We start from the raw sequence: 22,690 nt of genomic DNA on the forward strand, positions 1-22,690 counted from the left end.
CTACATTCAGCTGCAGTTGCCTTCAATTCTAATACATATGTGTCAACCAAGGAGACTACAGACTACACAGGAAATGCTCCATCTTGATCTGAGTAACCTCTGCTGCAGCTCAATGAAACATTCCTGGGAGCTGTCTCCACAGGTTGCATCTCAGCATTAAAAATGAGAGTGGTTTCAGTCTGCTCTGTTTGAGGCAAATTAGGTGTAGCACTCAGCTTCCTGGAAGGATGCCAGCTTGGCCCCAGATTGAAGTTTGAATGACCTTGTTTTATATTGTCAATGTGTATGTAACTGAAATGTAATAGTATTGGTTTCTTATTGCATTTGCCATGAAAATGTAAGGGATGGGCATATTTGCGTAAGCATTTATGGCCTGATTTTTCAAAGGTTTTCAACACAAAAGTCTCTGGGACTTGCAGGTATTCAGCACCTTTGAAGATCAGGCCTCACTACTTAAAACTAAGATTTGGAAAAGAATATTGTCTAACCTTTGCACCCTGTTTTTCCTCTGTCTCCATATTTGTTTTAGCCCATTGAACTTGCTGGGTTCAGTCCGACACTCGTCATCCTCTCTTTCCTCCCATACTTCTAGTGAAACAGGAAACCTGGTTGTCCTAACAGACAGTTCTGTAGGGGAAACCGCTGAGGACATGTACCACATGCAGGTATAGCTGCCATACAACATCAAGGACCTATTGCTAGGAATATAATTGAACATGCCCCATAGGCTGTACTTAGGACAATAATTATTTACATGTACAATAGCCATACTTAGACCTCTTCTGTCTTAGATTTATCTATAGCTATGAATTGAAAAGATATAGCAGTAATCCCATGGAGTCTGACCTGGTGTAGAGATCAGTATCTCCTAAAGATTGATAGAAATGCCATGGAGGCAAAGATTGCTCCCAGTGATTTCTTTCTAAGGTAAATATGATTAACTCTTCTATGGGTTTCAGAGTAACAGCTGTGTTAGTCTGTCTTTGCAAAAAGAAAAGGAGTACTTGTGGCACCTTAGAGACTAACCAATTTATTTGAGCATGAGCTTTCGTGAGCTACAGCTCACTTCATCGGATGCATACCGTGGAAATTGCAGTAGACATTATATACACACAGAGACCATGAAACAATACCCCCTCCCACCCCACTGTCCTGCTGGTAATAGCTTATCTAAAGTGATCATCAAGTTGGGCCATTTCCAGCACAAATCCAGGTTTTCTATAGGTGTAAATTAAAAGTTCCTAGTGCAGCCTAAGAACAGAGCAAAGTAAAGGTCATCTTTATAAGGGGTGTGTTATCACCTAGTGAGCAGAATAGTTAGTTTTTCTTATTGAGATGCTTATCTTACTAAGTAATGTCTCTTTCAATCCATGACAATCAATCTGAGAGGCCGAAATGGGTCCCACAGCCCAATGACTGTACAGTGTTAATAGTGAGTTTTATTGTAACTATTTCCTAGACAGAGGTCATATTCCCTACACATTTGATGATCTGAGGCAGGTGAATATATAATGCACCAGTCTGCTCAGTTTTCTGTCTTGCTGATTTCTCTGCCTCCTGCAGCTTGTTTACCCTAACTCCACGTACCAAGGCTCAGTCACCAACATCTCTGTTTTATCCTCATCCCAGGCCAGTCCTTCCACTTCAAGCCTGAGTTCTACCCACTCTGCACCATCGCAGATGATTAACTCTGCCCCTCCCAGTGCACGAGGTAAGAATGGAGAGACTTTGAGTGAAGAGTTCAGGAACCCAAATGGCCCTGACTCTTGTCCTATCAGTTTATAGATTGTGCTGCTGAGATGCTTGAAATATACAGTAATTTTACTATTTTACTTTTGGAATTAGGGATTGTTTTTTCAACAGTGACTTCTTCTGAAATGTTTTGTGTAACCGCCAAAGTGGTCTCAGTCATCTTTTCAACAAAATTTGGTGGAGTGTATATCTTTGGTACTTGCTGACTTCAGGCAGTTTAATTATGTAATGGTTTTGAATGTGCTTCCACACAATTGAGCCAACCACTTGCATCACAGACACTGTAAGGGAAAGGATGCCATACTGCCCTATGGCAAACAATCTGCTGAAGGCTGTAAATAGTTATTTGTTACAATACTTGCAAGAAGTGGAACATCAGGAAAAGGCAAAGTTCAGTCTTGTGTCTTTAAGGAAATTAGGCCATTCTAAAGAAGTTGTGAGATGGGTTAACATTCATGTATACAATGAAGGTTGAAGGGCTTGGAATGAGAGATACCAGAATTAAAAGAGAACTTTCATGCTGGATCATACTTGAAGACAAGAAGAAAAAAAACACAAAATACTTTACCTCTTAATGTTTTGTTTTCCTTTACCTCTTAGGGTAACTACGCTTAGTGCAGTGAATCCCCTTTTCCCCAGGCCTCAGAACTGCAGTGGAGTCACTCCATGTCTGCTACTGCAGCCTCAGAGCTTTAGTAACCTCCATTCAGATTGTTTCCTTCCCCTTTTGTGGGAGCTCTGTTGCATGTCCACCTGCCCCCACCCCAGCCACTACTACATCTCCCTCCACAGGCTCATGCAGAAGGCCTCTATAGTACAGGCTGTAGAGCTTGGCTCCACTTGCTCAGATCTTGTTCCTTTTCCCCACACAAAAGAATTCCACTGGCTGCACTGTGGCCAGTGGTCTCTGTAAACACAAAAGAGGGAGCAGAATTTGTTTCTTCTTAACTAGAATAAGAGCTTTTTTCTTCTCAGTGCAGCCTGTCTTTGTGCATGATCCTACAATGAAGTATAAATCACAGTCTGTTGCTATATCAGAAATGCAGCAGGATGATTTAGCAGAAGGATCAGGTGAATAGAAAGCTGAGGAATGGGATTACTTATGTCAATAAAAATAGCTTTGTTAATTATCAAGAGCTGGAGGAAAATAATGACAACCAAATAATAAAGTAATTAGAATAAAGGTGACATAGCAGGGAAAGGAAGGTGGAACTGAATATGGTCCTGTCATGTCAAGAAGGCTCTGTAAATGAACCTGCCCAGCTAGTTCTATGAGGCCTGAATCTTTTGAGGGAACAGTGTGAGATTCTGGTGCTTGCAGCATTTCAAGCTATTTTCCAGTTCAGAAATCTGGTATTCACAGCCCCAGGCTTTGCCAGTCATTCTGAGCTGTCTGACTTCCCAGCATCACCAACTGCCCCTTCAGGTTTCAGCTATGGTCTCTGCTGTTGCTTAGGAACCAAAGTGATGAACAATATAAAAGGATGTCTGGCTGATGCTTAAGTCGACAGCACCTCCCACAGATGAGAACTAGATAACTCTACTGACTACAAATAACAAAACAGCAAGAGAAACAGTGATTTTCAAGTTGCAGTGGGAGAGGTTTAGATTGAATATTAGGAAAAACTTTTTCACTAAGAGGGTGGTGAAACACTGGAATGCGTTACCTAGGGAGGTGGTAGAATCTCCTTCCTTAGAGGTTTTTAAGGTCAGGCTTGACAAAGCCCTGGCTGGGATGATTTAACTGGGAATTGGTCCTGCTTCAAGCAGGGGGTTGGACTAGATGACCTTCTGGGGTCCCTTCCAACCCTGATATTCTATGATTCTATGATTTTAAAAGTGTATTATTTGAAGGGACATTTTTGGATATTATTTATTTTATTTTGTTTTACTTGCCATTCTTACTAGTACATTTTGATAAGTTCAAGATAAAACATTTCTTCCCTGCCAGTTTTGTCCATTTTCAGTTAGGCATAAAGAAGTGTTTACCTCCACAGTCTAATGAATTATTATGAAAGTCCTAGATCTTTTCCATACTTCACAATTTGCAAGTTTCTAATCTGGTTATTATGAAAGCTCCATTTAGAGTGAAATTGTTCAGCAGAAAAAACAACTTCACTATATAAAAGTTCCACTGTGTTAAAATTAACATGGCTTTGGTTTCTTTGTTTGACTTTTTTGTTTGTTTTTGTTTTTTTTAATTGGGGGAATTTGATGCTTGTTAAAATGAGTGATGGCACTGGCTAGAGCAAATTACGATCAAACTTCACATGCAGCTCTGCCAATGCACCTCTATCCTTTTTATATTTATTTATATTCTTTTTAATTTAGTGCTGGTGAAAGGTGCTGGATTGACAACACTGGAGGCTGAAGCCCTCTATTTATCCACAGAACAGATACAGCACGGGCGGCAGCAGTGCAAGCTTCCCCACACTGCCCCCACCAATGTGCCTCATCTCTGTCCTGGAGGGACCACCTCTAGAGGTGAGAGGATAGTTCAGTCTCCATGACCCGTTCAATCCTTGGCCTTTCTGCTGAGACTGCCGACAAAGTTACCAATTGAGATGCTGCATCAGTCAGGAACTGTACTAAGGCTATCAACTCATTTCACATGACCACCTAGCATTTCTCAGATTTAACAGTTCTTATCACCTCTGGTCCTAGGTTGAACATTGGTTACTTCTGTTTCTAGTTCTAGTATTTATCAGTTGTTAAAAGTTTTCATCTCTAGGTTCACATCTTAACCTAGAAGTGAAAAACTGCATCCCATTTCCCTAATCCTTGCACCAGCTTGTCCCGTTAGCTGCAGTCCTGTCCAGCAGCATGTTTACTAACATCAGTCTGAACAGAGAGGTGGCTTTGTGAGGTGGATTAATTTCCACAGGGACCAAGAGACCATCCAAGTCACTTGCACTTAGGGTTCAACTAGAATTTGAATCCCCCAGCCCTGGAGATGGGAGAGCTAATCCCCCACTCCCAGAATGTGGCACTGTTCAGTGAAGGAGAAAAATACCAGTTGTTTGAGACTCAACAATAAGCCAAGTAAACTAAGTTATAGAAATATGTATTACTAACTTAACATTTCATTTGCAGGAAGATAGTCATCAAGAAAATAGATTGATACTGATCTTATCCACAAAGAACTGATTAAATAGTACACAGCAAACCTTACAGTGATGTTATAATGCTCATCACCTCCAGCCAGGATCCAGGGAGTTGAATCTTATAAAGAAATGTTGTAATCAAGATACAGTAAGAACTCCATTAGCTTGCAGTAGTGATAGAGAAACACATTACAAATTACTGTTATTTGCCAATTTAAAGAGGATGTTCCTCTCTGGTTTTGCCCGGCCTGACCCAACCCCTAACATAGCCTGGTGAAGCACTTCCTGTTTACCCATTGGGAAGCTCCACGTCCCAGGCCCACCAAAAGAGCAGCACTGTGTTGTAGGCAAGATCAATGAGAATTTTTGAGTTTGCATTCATTCCCCTTGAGATCAGTCAGATCAGGCACTGCTCTAATTCTAATGGGGTTAAAAGAAGATATGAGCCAAGGTTCCTTAACCAGGAATTATAACAGGGAGTCCTATAAGGAGGTATGTAATGTTGTTTTAAAAGGAATCATTTTAAAGTTGGTGTAGAGCATGTTCAATACACTCTAAAGGCAGCTCATATTGAGTACTAGCTGTGGGAGCTGTCAAGTCATTCTCAATGCTTCCTCCAAACAGCCTTCTTCTCAGGCTTAGAGAGCAAAGGTCCCAGGTTCTTACTCAGCATGGTAAAAGAGCTTCTGTACTTGGCATTTGAAGTAAATTAAAATCTTCATTAGAGCTAAAAGTTCATGTTTGGGGCTGGAAGCAAATTGTTTCAAAATACCAATAGAAGTGGGAAAATCAAGGGGAAAATCAAGAAGGATTTAGCAGGAATTTACAGATTCCTCAATTAATTGAATATGCATTGCTAAAACCAATATTTTTGTGTCAATTTTAATATTTTATTTGGTTAAAAATGTTGGAGTAAAATGAAAAGCCTCCCCAGGCCCTGACAAACCAAGTTTTGCTTTCCTATAAACAGTGTGTAAAACAATTTACACATTACATTTGCAAGGCCTACAAGCTGAAAAGCATAAGAGACCAAGGGTACCTGCAGCTGAGTTTTGTAAAGTCTGCAGGGCCACTGCATTGCAATGTTGTTCTGAAGGATATCCCTATGGCAGCTCTGGAAGCTTTTAAAAGATTTGAGTTTGAGATGCTCCTTAGCCAAGTCCAAATAACAGTCCTGATTGTTAACAGGATCTTAAATGAGCCACTCTTTCTGCACCCACAATTTTGCCAGAAAATCAGATGCTGAGACGCTATTTATAATAACATTTCTAACCACAGTTATTTGCAATTCCAAACTGAGGGCTCAAGAAGGAGGGCTGGTTTTAAAAATTAGATTCTGACACCATAAAGCAGCATAGAGCAAGGGATTTTGAAGATCATACAATGCAAGGTCTTGTGGGATTTGTGATTCTTTCTAAACTAATGGCACATATAGCTGCAATTTGCTCACATGACAAGAAAAATGAGGATCAAATGATAAATAAAAGGGAAAAAAGTTGCAATGTGGTTTGTGCTGTGATGCAGTTCTTGGCACCCCTATAAGTTCAGTATTTTTATATTTGACATGCAGAAATAGGACTATCTGTGATGTGTATGTGAGTAAAAGAGACTCAGCATAGTGTTTAAAACTGTCTTTTTAAAGATAATGTGTATAAAAACTAAGAATGTCTAAATGTATTTGTTTTATGTCTGCGGAGAAATTGTGATTGGAGTTAGATTGCAAATATTTTGCATTTACTTATGCAGTGCTGGGGTTTAGATTTATCTGGGCCTTATACCCCCTGATGAAATTGCTGCAAGTATAGGACTTCTGCACTCTGCTGGACACATTGTTCCTTCCACTGTGCTGTATATCAGTCCAAAAAGGTGCATGTTATGCTGTTGTTGGTGTAAAAGCCGCATTAACTAGAAAAAAAAATGCCTCTGCTCGTACGTTGGAGTGCTGGTAATGCACATGTGGTTGTGGAAAGGGGGCATGTCTTTCCCAAAAGCAGGCATGGCTGGGTAATGCGCTGTGTGGTGCTGCCTGTGAAGTGTGTGTTTGTGGCACAAATAATCAGTACAAGTTATAGCTCACTTCTGCAGCTTCAGAATGTTAACTTCTGCATATTATTGTGTATCCATGAGTGTGTGTGTGTATCTTTATTATCAGACACCCACAAGCCATCCCATTAATACAAATCTTTCTTGTGGCACAACCATTGTAGCTATATACATCAGCAAGCCCATTGGTGTGCAGTGTGCTCCTTGCCTAATGGTGCCTAATGTAAAAAAACAAAGTAGTTTGGTAAAAAATGCTGTGCTCCAATAAATATTTAACATGAAACACATAGACCCTCTCATAATGTAGTATCTCCTGGCAATTATCCAGATTACAAACAATTGCTGGATCACATGAGCAAATACCCTCATACTATATACCAGCATGTTGGCAAACCTCTGTTGATGTATTCTCAGAATAGCAGCATGCTGCTTCGTAAGCACAGTGATAAACAAAGTGCCCTCAAATTTCACAGAATGGTGGTTTTCAACCTCTGGTCTGTGGCCCCTGAGGGTCTGCAGACTATATCTAAGATTTCCAAGTGGACCTCACCTCCATTCAAAAATGTTTAGGGATCCACAAATGAAAAGGAGTTGAAAACCACTGTCAAAGAACATTCCATTTTTATCTGGCTAATATTAATAAAGAGGAAGCCAAGCACGGGAATCACCATTCATATGTACCATCTCTGACACACACAAGGAAAATTCCAGCATCAGTTTTATTTGTATCCCAACCTCATATCTCGTTCATACTTATTCAGTCAAAAAGTACACAGTTTTATGGCATCTGAATGCATACCTCTGATATCTTATTAGGCCAGGGAAGAGTAGGCATATTAAATCACAACCACTGCTGATTCCACACAGACAGATACACTTTTATTTTAGGGGTAAGTGGCTTGTAATGTACAGCTAGTGACTTGCTGAGTTGTACATCCTAAACCTAACAATGTGTCCATATCTTAACTATACAACAAGTGGATTATTACTGCACCTATCTACAGTCAGCTCCTAAATGGGCTCAGCACCATATCTTCCTGGAGTCCTGTAAGATCATCATCCAAATTGTTGGGGTAATTCATGAGTCCCAGGAAAAAAGGAGGACTAGATCACTGGGCCAAGCTGAGATCTTTCTGTGGTTTGTCATGTGTACGTGATTATTCTCACTTGTTTACAGGCTCTCCCTCTCTACCAGATAAGTACCGCCACACTCGGGAGCTGATGATGCTGCTACCAACCCACCGGGACCGACCAAGCAGTGCCATGTATCCTGCAGCTATCATGGAAAATGGACAGGTAATAGACTTACTATTCTTTCCTAGTACAGCAGCTGTGGCATTTGTGTATTTGTGATTAGCATATAGATCCACTGTTGTCATTTGTAATTATCTTCACTTCTTCTCTTTTTACCTTACCCTGCATCCAGAAACCACTGACTTAACTACATTTACAGAGTGGCTCATCAGATTGTGCAGAGATTTCTATGCTTCTCTCTCCTCCTTTCAGAACCACTATTTTTGATACAGTAAAATCAGCATCATACTAGTATGTTGCAATTGTTGGTCCTCATTGATTCATAGATATTTAGGTCAGAAGGGACCATTTTGATCATCTAGTCTGACCTCCTGCACAACGCAGGCCTCATTGTGGGGATGGGCTCTTCTTACTTTAAACCTGACCAGCAAACGCTGACCCATCATAAACTATCACATGACTTGACTTTGTACATGGAGCCTAGAGCATGGGATGGGCACAATTTTAGCAATAGAAATAAATGAATCAACTTTATAAAGTGCCACCACAATTGATAAATGAAATATAGGACCCAGTCTCCCAGAATCAAAGACTAATTAATTCATGATTCAAAACCCAGAACTCTTCAGAGTAAAAAATACCTTCAAAACACTACCATCATCCCATCATTCAGCATCTCATGAAAACCATCCAGAAAGGGCTGGGAGCACAGCTGAGACTGGCAGCATGATATGAAGGTCAAAAAATCAGATCTCTCAAATGATGGGGGAAGCAACTTCCATAGTTAATACACCTCACAGAGAACAACCCATCCCTTCAGAAATAAATCTCGTGAGCAATGAGGTTGGTTGCATTAGCTGATCTTGGCTGCCATGGAATATACCAGGGCCATGGAGGTCAAGAAGTGGTTTCTGGAGTAACCAGAACCCAACCCCTATGAGGCTTTAAGAGTTAAAATTTCCAGGGGCATTTAACCAATAAATGGCTAAAATGGTTTCTAATAATGCAGTGCCTCCAAACAGTCTCCCATCTGCCCCTTGTCTACAGACATTCATGTGAAAGCTCAGAGGCTAGAGCTTTCCATGGATTTTTATCTCGGGCTCTTCAGCTATCACAGGGTTCTGTATTGGCAAATCTGTAACTGTTTTCACATTTCTATGCTGTCTCCCCTCGTCTTTAGCCTCCAAATTTTCAGCGCGCCTTGATCCAGCAAGTGGTTGGACCATGCAAACCTTGCAGTGATCCCAATCTATCTGTCGCTGAGAAAGGTATTCCTTTTCTTAATTATGTTGTTGCATCTTGTAGTACTGTTACTCTGTTCATGCTTGTACACTTATGGACTTCCACCTCTGTACATCCTGTCACATTCTTAGGCTGAGAGTTTCACTAAGCTGAGAGCGTCTGCCAGCCTAAAGACAGCTAAGTTGATGCTTTAGATCTACAAAGAGATGCACAAGTGCCTCCACTAAAGAAGCTCTGTACCATTTGTTAATGACAATGGGCCAAATCCTGCAGTCCTGACACAGACAAACTCCCACAGAGTTCAGTGGGAGTTTTGCCTGAGTAAAGGCTGAAGGAGTTGGCCCAAAGATAATACTTACGTGTATTGAGCTTTATTTCTTCAAAAGATTCTCCAAACTACCCTGTGAGGTAGCTTTTGACATTTCACCGTCATTAGTAGAGACGAACATTTTGTTAAATCAAGTTGTCGTGGTTTTTTTAAGTTACAAACATGAATCCCTGTTGGCAAAAACAAATGTCTTATGCACATATCAAGGTCAGGTGGTTGACTGGTTAGTCTCTTTTGGAATGTTTTATAATCCTCTGTAGGGGATAATCAGGGAATCCCAGCTCCTGAGCCATGTTGTGAATGTAAATAAATGCAGCTGCAGGCATATGTGCAACCTTTTGAACCATTACCACTGTCTGTAAGTCAAGAGTGCCATTAACCAACTCGTTTTTTGTTAATGTTCATGTCCTGTGAACTTGTCCAAGCCCGTCTCCAGTGAGAAGCCCTCTGCACTAATTCTCACTGACAGCAGAGTGACACCAGCTGCTGAAGGGAAAAACTGTTCAGCTATAGCTTCCCTTCTGCTGAACTTGACCACCAAGTGCACTCGGCTCCACCAGATGGTTTGGCTGCTCTAGGGCAATAGTAGCTTCGATGGTAGCTTCCTCCCTGGAGCATAGCTGGATAAAGTGTTGGTTCCAACAGGCAGAAACCAGGTTCTGAACCATCCATCAACAGGATCATGTACAGTAGTTCTAGGCACTGATATGGGCTGAGGAGCAGATCCACGTAGTGTAATGGGCTAGTGGACTAGATTTACATCTGTTTTTCAGATTCCCTCTGATCAGTGCTATTGATTTCTCCCTTTTAACAAAAGTGCCTCAAGGAAAGGAAAAGAAATAAACTCTAGTTTAATGCTTGTGGTTATCATCCTAGTACAGAACACTGGTATGAATGTCAATTTTAGTCCCATCAGGGAAAGATTACTGTTGATCAGTAAAACGTTTTGTAGGTTCAACATTTGACCTTTGCTCTGTACTCTCAAGTAGCAACATTGTTGCTTGGTAACCATTTTGTGGCATACAACTGTTGCATATTATTTTTAATGGTGGCACTATGGTATCCATTTCAAGAGTCCGATTTGTCTTGCGCACCCCCAAGTTTCACCTCACTTAAAAACTACTTGCTTACAAAATCAAACATAAAAATACAAGTGTCAACACACTATTACAGAAAAATTGCTGACTTTTTCATTTTTGCCATATAATTATAAAATAAATGAATTTGAATATAAATATTGTACTTACATTTCAGTGTATAGTATACAGAGCAGTATAAACAAATCATTGTATGAAATTTTAGTTTGCACTGACTTTTTATGTAACCTGTTGTAAAGCTAGGCAAATATCTAGATGAGTTGATGTACCTCCTGGAAGACCTCTGAGTATTCCAAGGGGTACGTGTACCTCTGGTTGAGAACCACTGCCCTATACTACAGAGCACCAAACTGGTAAAATACCTATGGCTGGTCTTGGTGGTGTAGAGCCAGCACAGAGGTTCTTATTCAACTCCTTTTTCCTGATGCCAATGTAGCAGAGAAAAGGACACAGCTGCGATGACCCTGCACTACGTCAATCCCTGGGTGTGTTTTTGGCCACTGGGGCTGTCATAAACATACAGCTAAGGGTAGCCTAGAATTCCTCCTTACCTGTAATGAGTTAAGAAGCTCAGATAACCAGGTTAGCACCTGACCAACAAGACCAATGGAGAAAGAAGATACTTTCAAATATTGTGGGGGGAAGGGTTTTTTTGTGCTTTTTGTGTGTGTGTGTGTGTTCTGTTTTGGGACTGAGAGGGACCAGACGGAAATCCATCTTCTCCAACCCATCCTAATCCAAGTCTCCAATATTGCAACCAATATAGGTAAGCCAGGCAAGGTGGATTAGTTTATCTTTTGTTTTGCTTGTGAATTTTCCCTGTGCTAAGAGGGAGGTTTATTCCTGTTTTCTGTAACTTGAATTTTCCCTGTACTAAGAGGGAGGTTTATTCCTGTTTTCTGTAACTTTAAGGTTTTGCCCAGGGGGGAATCCTCTGTGTTTTGAATCTGAATACCTTGTAAAGTATTTACCATCCTGATTTTACAAAGGTGATTCTTTTACCTTTCCTTTAAATAAAATCCTTCTTTTAAGAACCTGACTGATTTTTCCATTGTTCCAAGACCCAGGGGGTTGGATCTTTGATCATTTTGTAATCAATTGGTTAGGATATTATTCTCAAGCCTCCCCAGGAAAGGAGGTGTAAGGGCTTGGGGGGATTGCTGGGGGAAGAGGAACTCCAAGTGGTCCTTTTCCCTGGTTCTTTGTTAAATCACTTGGTGGTGGCAGCGTTACTTAAACCCAAGGTACGAGGGAGAATTTGTGCCTGGGGAGTTTTTAACCTAAGCTGGTAGAAATAAGATTAGGGTGTCTTTCATGCAGGTCCCCACATCTGTACCCTAGAGTTCAGAGTGGGGAGGGAACCCTGACAGGGGCTATTTGCAGCTGGTATAAACTAGAGCAATCCTCAGGCTATTCTAACCAGCAGGATCAGGTGAGTGCAGAACTGAACTTGATGCCATCTTTGCACACATACTACCCTGACCTGCACTCTGTACAGATCAGGTGCATCCCTGGAGCTGGTCCACCCTCTTTTAGGATTCTCACTCTGTCTCTTCCCCCGACCCCTTCCACTTTTGGATTGGTGTTTTTAATGTGTGTTTATCTTTACATCTTTCATGTTTGAGGGTCTAATTTTGCAATCATTTTGATTTTATAATTGGCTCATTTTTTTTTCTCTTGGGAAGCCTTTGCTTCCTGCTGAATCAGGAACTAATTAAAAAGCTCCAACGGCAATATATAAACAGAGTTGTGGCACACAGCCTTGGTTGTGGGGTGACCTTTATTCCTATCCACTACTACAGACCTTTAGGGACCATAAAAAACCCCTCAAAGCTTGGGAAGTTTTGCCTATTTATACTAGGGAGCTGAGACTCAGGAGTGAGAATCCTGCAAGATGATGTGTTCAGAGAAGCAGATTTACAAGGTAAGTAAAATTTGCTCATGCAGTTGAATGGCTGGTGAAATCATGAAGAAAGATTGGAATTTGGCCAGGTGCCTGGGGCTAACACTCATGTGAATAGGGGATATCTTTTGATGGGATGGTCCTCTGAGATACAGTAGTAAAACATTTTCCTGGACTGGGGAAAAGATTAGGGAATTTTTAAGCTTCTCCAAGATCACCAACCTTCTTCCAGAACATACATGTGTAGTCCAAGGTTAGACATTGATGGATTTGGAGGTAGAGCCCCCACCCCTTTAAAAAAAACCCTCACCAAGTACAGAAATATGGAAAATATACAATCCCTGTCATGTTAAGAGTGAAATATTCACAGGTCAGTGACTCCTGGGACTGAAGGGCATTTCTTCCACTCTCCAAGATACAAGCTGTTTCCTGGGCATATCTCCTCTTCCTACCCCATCCCCCTCCCCCAGCCGCCGTTAAGTTTAAGGCCTATAAAGTATTCTAGGCTAGCTGAGTGTCTCTTTGATTATTTTTTGCCAGTGGAGGCCCTTAGCACCTACTACTTTCGTCCAATTATGTCCCCAAAACAGATGCAGAGGAATGAGGATAAGGTCCCATTAGGAAAAAAAAAATGACTATAATTCCATTGGCATCTATTGCGTTACGGTCCCTGTTGCATTTTCCACTTGCTACTTGGCATTAGTAGCCACGAGATGGACTCACTGGTATATCATCAGCTTTTTGTAACCCCATATGTATTCGCATCTTCTACTGTCAGATCTATTGTTAGAACCCGTATTTTCTGTCACCCAGAGCCTGCAAGGAAGGGCTAATATTTTTAATCAAAACTAGTTTCAGTGTCTTTGTTAGACTCTCCAAATCATTTTGATTCCCCCTTCAGATATTAAACAGTTTTAGAATAACCAACACAGCAGTAAATAGATAAAGTCGCTGTTCTGGCACATTGATTAGTATATTGGCTGCTTCTTGTCATCAAGAAAGTGGTGCAGTGTGTCTGAAAGAAAAAAGGGTGTATTTTCTTTAATAATGAGAGTTCAGATCTTTCCAGACATTTCAAATGTCACTCAGTCTAGAAGGAAAAAGCTGTTGCTTCTCGGATCTGAGTGTATTACTTTAGGTTTCTCTGCCTGAGTTCTTTTCCATGCAAAACTGAAGGCGTTTAGAGATCGTAACCAGTATGTATTATATGATTATGAAGACAGGAAAGCTTTCTTGTCTTCTTTGGCTAAAGAAAATCAGGTCTTCTGATGGTAATTCTGAAATAGGGTTTTCTGATTCCTTATAACCACATTTTGAAAAATAGTGATCATAGCTAGTGATTAACTCTTTGCCTAGTAAATGATGCCATTAAAGGTAATGTTTTTATTGCATTATGTTTAGATATGATCAGCTTAGTCATCCTCCACCTAGCCATTATGGTGCAGTAACAGATTTTGTTGTGTTTACTGAGGTTTCTGCCACTTATGCTTGTAGTCTACTTCTCTTTACCCTTACATTTAAAATAATCACCTTTCTGTAGATTGCAGCCCCCTAATTCACCCTGGCCTTGGAGTCTGGCCTATCCTTGCAGCCAAATTGCGCACAGCTTCTCTTGTGCTTGCTGCCTTCAGGTCCACCTTATGGTCAGGTACTACATCAAATGGCAAGGAGCCAGATCCACATACTCAGTTGAGGAATGGAGAAATGCCATTGCCTCCATCCCCAAGAAAAACTTGTAATGTAATGTACCCAAGTTCAATCTGTTTCCATCCTTCAGCTGTGCCAGCAGCGCCCAGCAGCTGGAGCCTAGACAGCGGAACCAGAGAGGCCCTGCCATTCCTGTCTGCCCACGTTGGGAGCATCTTGGCCCCACCAGTACCTCCCCGAAGCCTACCCCATGGTAAGGAAATCCCGAGGAGGTCCACTTGATAAGTCCTGTGCTCATGCACAGATAAACCTAGGTCACATGAAAGCCAACATTGACTTGTATGAGCCTTTTGTAAGAAGTGCAGGGAGAGAAGGCTATTTGGTCTGCTTGGTTGACATTAGATAACACCTAAAATTTCATCAGCTGCAGCAATAAGGTCGTAAGTGTGTTTTGGGACTAGAATTAGGTTTATGAGTAGTGTAAGCTGTCTTGGCTGTCTTGGCTTCTTGTCAGTGACGATCCTCAGCAGTAGCTTAAGGCTACAAAGATATTAATTGTGTTTCCAGACATTCAGCATTTAAGAGACTGCTGCCTTGCCATGAAATCCTTGATAACAGCGGTGGGTAGAATTCTGTTGTTGCTACTGAACTCCTCATTTGCACTTTGTAACAGATACACTTTGGGTTACCCATTACAAAGATTGCTTTCCAGGATATATGGTAAGCTCTGGACTGGAGATGGGACTGTCGGCAGTTGGACCTGGTTACCTGATGTTACAGAGGACTAGAACAGTGAATTCTTACTGCCTTGAGGTTGTACAGATCTGTGAGCCCACAGCTACAATTCTTTATTACTATTTTATTCCTTGTCTCATTTCAGGTCACTACTCACTGCACTTTGATGCCTTCCACCACCAGCTCAGTGATGCTCCTCCAGCACTGCCTGCTCGGACATTGCGCAAGGTAAAATGACCTCTCAAGGTTGCAGAACACAGCATCCAGCTAATCTGGTCATTAGCAGTTATGATCAATTCCAGAATCTCTACCTCTCATATACCTTCTCCAGCCTGCCTTATTCCTGTATTGTCTGAGCAGTAGAAAATACATCATCTATTTCTAAGAAACAGAAGTTCAGACTGAAGGCTGACATGGTGATTGTCTACACCAAGATCTCCATTAAATGGACAGTTTGCTGCTGTTCCAGTAATCAAGTAGCCCATAGATATGTTTGTGCTCTCTTTAGCCCATAGGAGGCTTACCCTCTTACTATATATATGTGTTTTCGATCCAAGAACACAAGCCTTTGAATAGCCAGTTCTAATCACAGTTGGGACTCTCATGCCCCTCACATAGGGATTTTTGAGAGAGGTTGAGGGTAGACTAGCAGCATTTTTATCTTTTTGGCCTACTATACCTTTTGATTCAAATTGATACAGGAATGAGGGGATAAAATGTTTCGTTGTCAGCTCTCTTTAGATTGCCCTCCAGAACAGAACATCAGTTAGTGATTTGGCAGATCTTCTTTTCTCTTCTTAAAATAGATGCTTTCTACTCTGTGCCTCAAGAGGCAAGGGTTAGTTACTCTTTCCTGATACATACAGAAAACAAAGGGTCTATGACCTCATCTGGAACTCATTGTTTTGAATGAAAACAGTAAAACTAATGCTTAGCCTGCTGTCTCTCCAATCAGTCCTTTTCATCAAATAATAAAATCTCTAGAATCAATCTGCCAAAGAGAGTGTTATTTATTAGAGAGTAAACAAATTGCTAAGAGTATTCATTCATTGCTATTCCCTTTAGGGCCAGATTTTCAGACATAGACACAACAGGTGCACCTGCATGAACGTGCTGGCAAATGGGTCAGTTGGGCCAATATACATCAGTAGGCTGTATACTGATGCTTTCTAAAACTTCTGTCTCTCTGTGTGCTGCTTCCAGCAGAGCAGTAAACTGAAATTAACAAGATTTGATGAGTGCTTTAGAAATTGCTCCCCCTTTGTTCTTTTTCCTTACCCCCTGCTCAGTGTGCATCAGCAGTGGAGTAGAGAGAGGAGCAGAACAGGTGATTGCAAGTGTGAAATTAACAAAACTCTCTGACATTTACTGCTATTAAGCTTCAGAGAACTTTTTACTTTTACTTCATCTCTGAGGAGCCAGGCAGCAGAGCAGCATGCAGGCTGGGAGGAGAAGCAGTAAAGGGAAGAGGAGGGGAATAAAGCAGCACAGAGTACAAGGAAAAGAAGCAGAGGGAGAAAGGAAAGAGAAATGAGAGTATAAAGTCACAGACCAAAAATCTTTATGGCTGTGGAAGGTCCTGCTTGGGTGGAGCTACTTCCTCACAGGCTCAGAGAAGATTGGGGACAGGGCTAGATAGCCGCAGATCCACTTGCAAAACTGATTGATTCCCCATCAGACTCCATTGGACCTCACTTGCAGACAGTTTGGTTTCCAGGACTGGGAGAGGATTGGACATGGAGAATAGAGAAACAACAGGAAGAATATAGACATAACCTCAGAAAAATAGAGAGAGGAGAGAGAGAGAGGAGAGAGGGAAAAGGAGCAAAAAAGAACAGAGAGAAGAGAAAATTGGAAAATACAGAAATAAGATAAATGTGGAGATGCCCACAATGAGAGCTACAGGAATTGGGGGGAGACAGCATGCATTAGGCAGGGCAGGGATACGCAGTGTGGCATTAAATTTTTTAAAATAAAAAGACAAAAGGAAGCTAGTTAATATGTACTCTTGAATTAAGGAATGGAAATAGCTACTGAAACAGTTTTAATAAATAGCAATTACTAACTTCTAAATAGCAAAACTACTGAAAAAATAAATCAATGTGTAAAAACTTATAACACATTATTAATGTTTTTATTGTAATATTTGTGTTGCAAGATTGTAATATTTGTGTTGCAAGATAAATACTCCGATATTTACGGAATGTAGGAGATCCTAGCAAGGCAGGTGTGGTGAATGGAAGATGCTGGGATGTAGGACATGTTAAATAGGATTGGAGAAGAGGGTGTCACCACCATGACTGCTAGTTTTTTACTGTTTGATCATGCATACAGGAAAAACACATTTGCCTGTACAAACAGGTATTTGTACATGGAAATCAGGTTGTGGGTGTACAAATGGCTCAGATTTCTTATTTTCTTAAATACAAAAGCAATTAGGCGGTAACTAATGAGCTGTAAACAATGAAACATGGCCACTGAGGTGCACAATTGCCCAATCACGGATGTTAACATGTGTTTTTCTTTAAACAGTCTCCTCTTCATCCAATTCCTGCATCACCCACAAGTCCCCAGTCTGGCCTGGATGGAAGTAACTCCACTCTGTCAGGCAGTGCTAGCAGTGGTGTGTCCTCCTTAAGTGAGAGTAACTTTGGACACTCATCTGAGCCCCCTCCTCGCACAGACACCATGGATTCTGTCCCTAGCCAGGCCTGGAATACTGATGAAGACTTAGAGACACCCTACCTCCCTGTCAGGTACAGTCTCTCTGAACCTGATGTTCTGGAGTCACTCAAGTCCCAGCCATGTCGAAGCCACTCTGCTCCATCTGGAGTCATTCCTCAGGACACTATGGACCCTCCAGCTCTCCCCCCAAAACCATATCATGCTCGGCTCCCAAACATGGAGAATGAAGAGGAAATGATGCTGATGATGGAAGAGGAAGACAAACACCGGCCACTCCATCGCAAAGTCTCCCAACCAGCTAGTGGTGGAAAGGAGGAGCAGGCCAGGGTAGCATGGGAGCATGGCATCAGTGAGCAGTAAGCAGGACTACCTGGAAAGAAGCTTGTATAGTAATTCCAGGTCTGACCAGAAGAAAGATGTAAAAGTTTAGGACTCAGAGGAGAGAACAGTAATCCAATTCTTTACTTTCTACTGCCATGAGTTAATGTCCGGAGCCCATACAAAGTTTGGGCTGGCATGTGAGGTTGCTGCTTTCCTTTTTATTGTATTTTATACTTTTTGGTTTTATGTTATTTTTAATTATTATTTTTTGTGTGCAGTGGGTGCTTTATTCCTTCTGCAGTTTATCAGACCACACAAAGTGGCATGTAAGCTGTTAGCCATAGAGACTTGCAGAAACTGAAAAGAATTGGAATATTGAAGGGGGGATGTGGCAAATTGTTTTAAAAAGCTTTCCTCCCCGTTTTGAGATGCACACAAGTAGAAGCAGTTGCACTAGGGACATGTTTCTTTGCTGCATAGAAGTGAAAGCTCATTGCTGAATTCAGGGATTTCATGAACTGTCAGGCTGGAAGGTGCATTCTCTGCAGGCAATGGAAACTCGGCTGTTCTATGAAGAAACTGGGTCTTCCAGGTTTATGACCATAAACAGCTTTACAGTAATCTCCTGCATTGACTCAGATGTGATGAAATGATCTAACCAGTGCTGACAGGCTTCCATATTGATTTTTGAGGTATCATTTCAAACAAACTCTGCCTCCTTTGGTTGTTCATGGACATGTACTTTGGTTTTTCATGTTTTTGTTCCTTAATTTCATTTTTTTACTGGGTAAGCCAGCTGCTTTTCCACTGGAGTCATAGTCCATATCCACCTTTACTGCAGGGTAAGAGAGGGTTATGTAGCCTTTAGGGCTGCAACCCAATTCTGAGCCTTTTCTCATGCTTAGCTCTGGGCAAGTGGTTGTCACCAGCACTTTTATTCCAGTCAAGGAACCAGCTGAGAGGCTCATGCAACAACTGCTTGATAACTCAGCAAGTAAGAAGAGAAGGCTTGAATACATCATATCCAGTCCTTGCCTCAGGATTGAAAGTCTGCACAATCCACACCAACATCCATTAACTGTGTTTGTTACTCTAATATGTGCCCTTCTGATACATTTCGCTGCTGCTGCTGCACAATGCCTCCATCTCTCCCTTCAGATAGGAAACCCTATGAGCTGCAAGAAATGTCCAGTGTGTAGTGTGCACTCCAGCTTCAGGGATTTTAAAGATTAACTGTAAGAAGGAAGGGGGGAGATGTTTATTCCCTTTTTTGCTTCTTTATGGTGTGTAAAGAAGACTTGAAAAGTTCTTCTTTTATTTTAAGGGTTTTTTTCCTCTTTGTTTTTTACATTGCACAAATATCCATTCTTGACTTCCCTTTTTTGCTGGCAGACTCTACGAAGAACTGTAGAATTTAGTGCAATTATGATGTGACACAAAGCAAGAGATTGAGACCAGAGCAGTGGAGTGGGGAAGGGAATTTTAGTCAGGCTGTTCTAAGTTCTAGGGTTTTTTGTTTTCTTTGTTTAATACCTGCTTAGTACCTGACAAACGGGAGAAAAACTTTGTTGGTGAAAGATCCACTAAAATTGCCATTTTATTTGAGAGCTGAGAAATTTCCCATTTTTCAAGTCCTTTGAGAAATCTTCCAGCAAAAATAGGGAAGAAAATATCAAATATTTTATATTCATGATATTTATAAGATAAATAAGCAAAAAATAAAACCCCTTATTTCAGCCCTTCTTTATAATTTTATAATAATCCGGAGTACTTGTACAGCACTTTTCATCTGTAGACTGCAAAGCACATTCCAGAGGAGGAGCATAAGTAACAATGCCCTTCCTCTTTACAGTTGGAAAAACTGAAGCACAGAGAAGTTAAGGGATTTGCCCAATACTACACAAATTAGTGGCAGAAATGGGAACAGAACCAAGGTATCCAGACTCCCAATTCTGTGCCCCATCCATGCTGTTTCCTATATATCAAAAACATTATAAAGAAGCAAAAAAGGAAACGTTTCCCTTTGCAAGCCACTTTAGCACTACCTCTATACAACGTGACGGGACAAATATACCATTTCCAAATTCTCCTGAAAATGATAATCTGTATCAAGTTTGGACTCAGGTGGCCATTGTATAGAGGCGGGTGTTGAGATTATTCATTTATTCTTTCTCAAGTTCTAGCCCATGCAAAAGAAATATTGTTCTGTTTTCTTCATTGACCTGCCTGGCTAGAAGAAGATCTATCCCGTTTCCTTTACTTTTGCTAGAGCAGGACACACGGAATCATTGTATCCTTCACCATTGAAACACAGATGTTAAAATTTGGTCCACAATGAGCATTTCATCTCTTGCATAAATGCCAAGGCAGATCTGAGTAGAAATGAAAAATGGTGAAGCTCTTAAGAGCCAGAGTCTTAGCTGGTGTAAATCAGGGTAGCTCCATTGAAATGAATGGAATATTATGATATACACCATCTGAGAATCTGGCCCAGGATCTTCATATGAAACTTTATTAGAACAAGATGCTTGTTTTCCTTTTTTGGTAGAAGGGTTAAACATTATTGTATCTGGAAATGTATTAAGCTCTCCTTTCCAGCAAAAAATAAGGTGTCTGCGCATAAAGCTTTGTGTGTAAATTGGAGTTAACATTCGAGTTAGTCTAAACATCCAGCCAGTGTGACTGACTAGCGCTAACTGCTAACCAGAGTTCTAAGGGATTTCCAAATGCATATCATGCTGCGCTGATTAGAAGGACAGCGTCTGGCATAGAGACGCCCAGCTTTGATTTTATTTCACTTTTTGGTAAAGGCTTTTTCTAAAAGTTAGATGATCAGTTAGCTTATATAAACAGATGTCAGCCAATTTTACAGCAGGTTCATAGCCACCAAGTTTCATGAAGGAGCAAATTCAATTAACACAAACATATTAGATTTGAGTCTCCAAGGAGTTATTCAGAACCATGGTCAAATTTTTGCAAAATACTTTGTGTATTCTTTTTAAATGCCTAATTTCAAAGGGCAGTGGGGGTTGTGCTGGGTGGGAAGAGAAGGAGGTGGGGGAGATTCTATTATAATTAAGATCTGGTGAGTGTAACACTCATACTACTCTCTGGGGCAAGTATGCTTGGCCAATAGCAGCATGAAACTTAAAGCCAAATTCAGCCCTGGGGTAAGTGGGCACAACTACATTTTCTGAGTTAGGGCTGAATTTGGCTACCAGGGTTTGTTGCTGTGCTCTGTGTAACTATCGTAAATAGAGATAATTTACAAGGAACATGGTCATGCCATACTCATGTACCAAGTTTGAAATTGAAAATGCTTCTTTTGGGTTCTTGGGCCACCACTTCTCTCCTGAAAGCATGGGCTATTAAACTTTCCGCCATTGGTGTTTACACCCTCTGTCTGGAGGAAAAGGAATGGGCAGAGGGAACGATGGAGACGAAGCAATGAGAAGAATTGCATTCATCTGCCAGTTAGTTGCTCATTGGTTGGAAGAATGTTTTGGTTGTGCTGCCAGGTGCAAGACCACGGGATTTTTTCCTCTTTTTCTTTTGTTTGTTTAACCTTTATTTCCCTCTTTGGGTGGGGAAGGGGTTACTACATATCTGTCAGGGGAGAGGAGGCAGCCAAATTGGAAAGGTTGTAGAGCAGAAGCAGAAAAAAAAGTGTGATATTTAATTTTTCCTTCATGTGTTTTTTGTATATATCCCATTTGAATGCTGTGTATTTGTACAGGAAATTGAGCAAAAAATGTATAGATCGTGCTGTCTGACTGGTACTCTGCCCTGTAAATGTGTTTTTAACCTCTGGCATTCTGTGCTTATTTAAAAAAGGCAAAACCTCTAACGACTTCTCTTTTGTGTATTCATGTTTAAAAAAAAATCAAAAAAAGCTCTCTTAACTATAATGGAAAGCAAACATAAAAGAAAAAAAAAGAATTTGAACAAGTGTCCTAAAGGTATTTCATTGTATATATTGTGATAGCATGTTTCCAGAACCAACAAATAAGTGATGTGAATTTTAGATGTAAATAGCTGCTGGGTTTTTTTCCTTCCCCATTCACTCGACTGCTGTGATGTGGAATTAAAGATTAATACCTGATATTAAAACATTGGGTTAATGTGTATTCATTATGGTCTTGCTGAGAAGGTTGTCCAGATGCTGCCCCTGGTGTTCGCAGGGTCTGTGTGTGCTAGAGACAGAAACGGATAGTGTATTTTTAATCCTGTTTATCTTGCTCTACCTTCTTCTTGCAGATGATATCAAAATCCACAACAAAGAAACCAGACACAACCCAGCATTTTGGGGGTGAGAAACTACTGAGGAGACAAAAGGAAATCCAGGAACATTACATGGGGAGAGGGAACTGATTCCAAACTGCCTCCCTAACTGGCTGATTGCTGCTGTTTGAATTAAGATGACAGTTTTTGTTTTTTAACATTCAAATCACCTAGTGCCGGGATGTCAGGCATATAGCTATGAGCCAAATCCAGCCAGATAGTTGTGTTTATGTGGCCAGCACAATATAATCAGATTGTGCATAACCTGATCTTTTTTTTTGTTTAAGTAAGTTTCTAG

General features: G+C 40.9%; 1 protein-coding gene across 13 annotated transcripts in view; it reads left to right on the plus strand.

Annotated features, from left to right (window-relative positions):
• The window catches only part of DOCK3 (dedicator of cytokinesis 3), a 585,647-nt gene extending 563,426 nt beyond the window's left edge, over positions 1 to 22,221 (plus strand). For 7 of the 13 annotated variants that reach the window (XM_073352483.2, XM_073352485.2, XM_073352486.2 and 4 more), the window contains 8 exons: positions 530 to 665; positions 1,630 to 1,711; positions 4,084 to 4,236; positions 8,077 to 8,195; positions 9,334 to 9,421; positions 14,501 to 14,623; positions 15,251 to 15,333; positions 17,638 to 22,221. In XM_073352483.2, the coding sequence (XP_073208584.1) occupies positions 530 to 665; positions 1,630 to 1,711; positions 4,084 to 4,236; positions 8,077 to 8,195; positions 9,334 to 9,421; positions 14,501 to 14,623; positions 15,251 to 15,333; positions 17,638 to 18,150 (1,297 nt within the window). In that variant the 3' untranslated portion in view covers positions 18,151 to 22,221. The remainder of the gene's footprint in view (positions 1 to 529; positions 666 to 1,629; positions 1,712 to 4,083; positions 4,237 to 8,076; positions 8,196 to 9,333; positions 9,422 to 14,500; positions 14,624 to 15,250; positions 15,334 to 17,637) is intronic. The other 6 variants (XM_073352494.2, XM_073352497.2, XM_073352484.2 and 3 more) reach the window with 5 other exon arrangements.
• Positions 22,222 to 22,690: the final 469 nt, after the last annotated feature.

Source organism: Lepidochelys kempii, chromosome 7 (assembly GCF_965140285.1).
Source record: "Lepidochelys kempii isolate rLepKem1 chromosome 7, rLepKem1.hap1, whole genome shotgun sequence".
Lineage (NCBI taxonomy): Eukaryota > Metazoa > Chordata > Testudines > Cheloniidae > Lepidochelys > Lepidochelys kempii.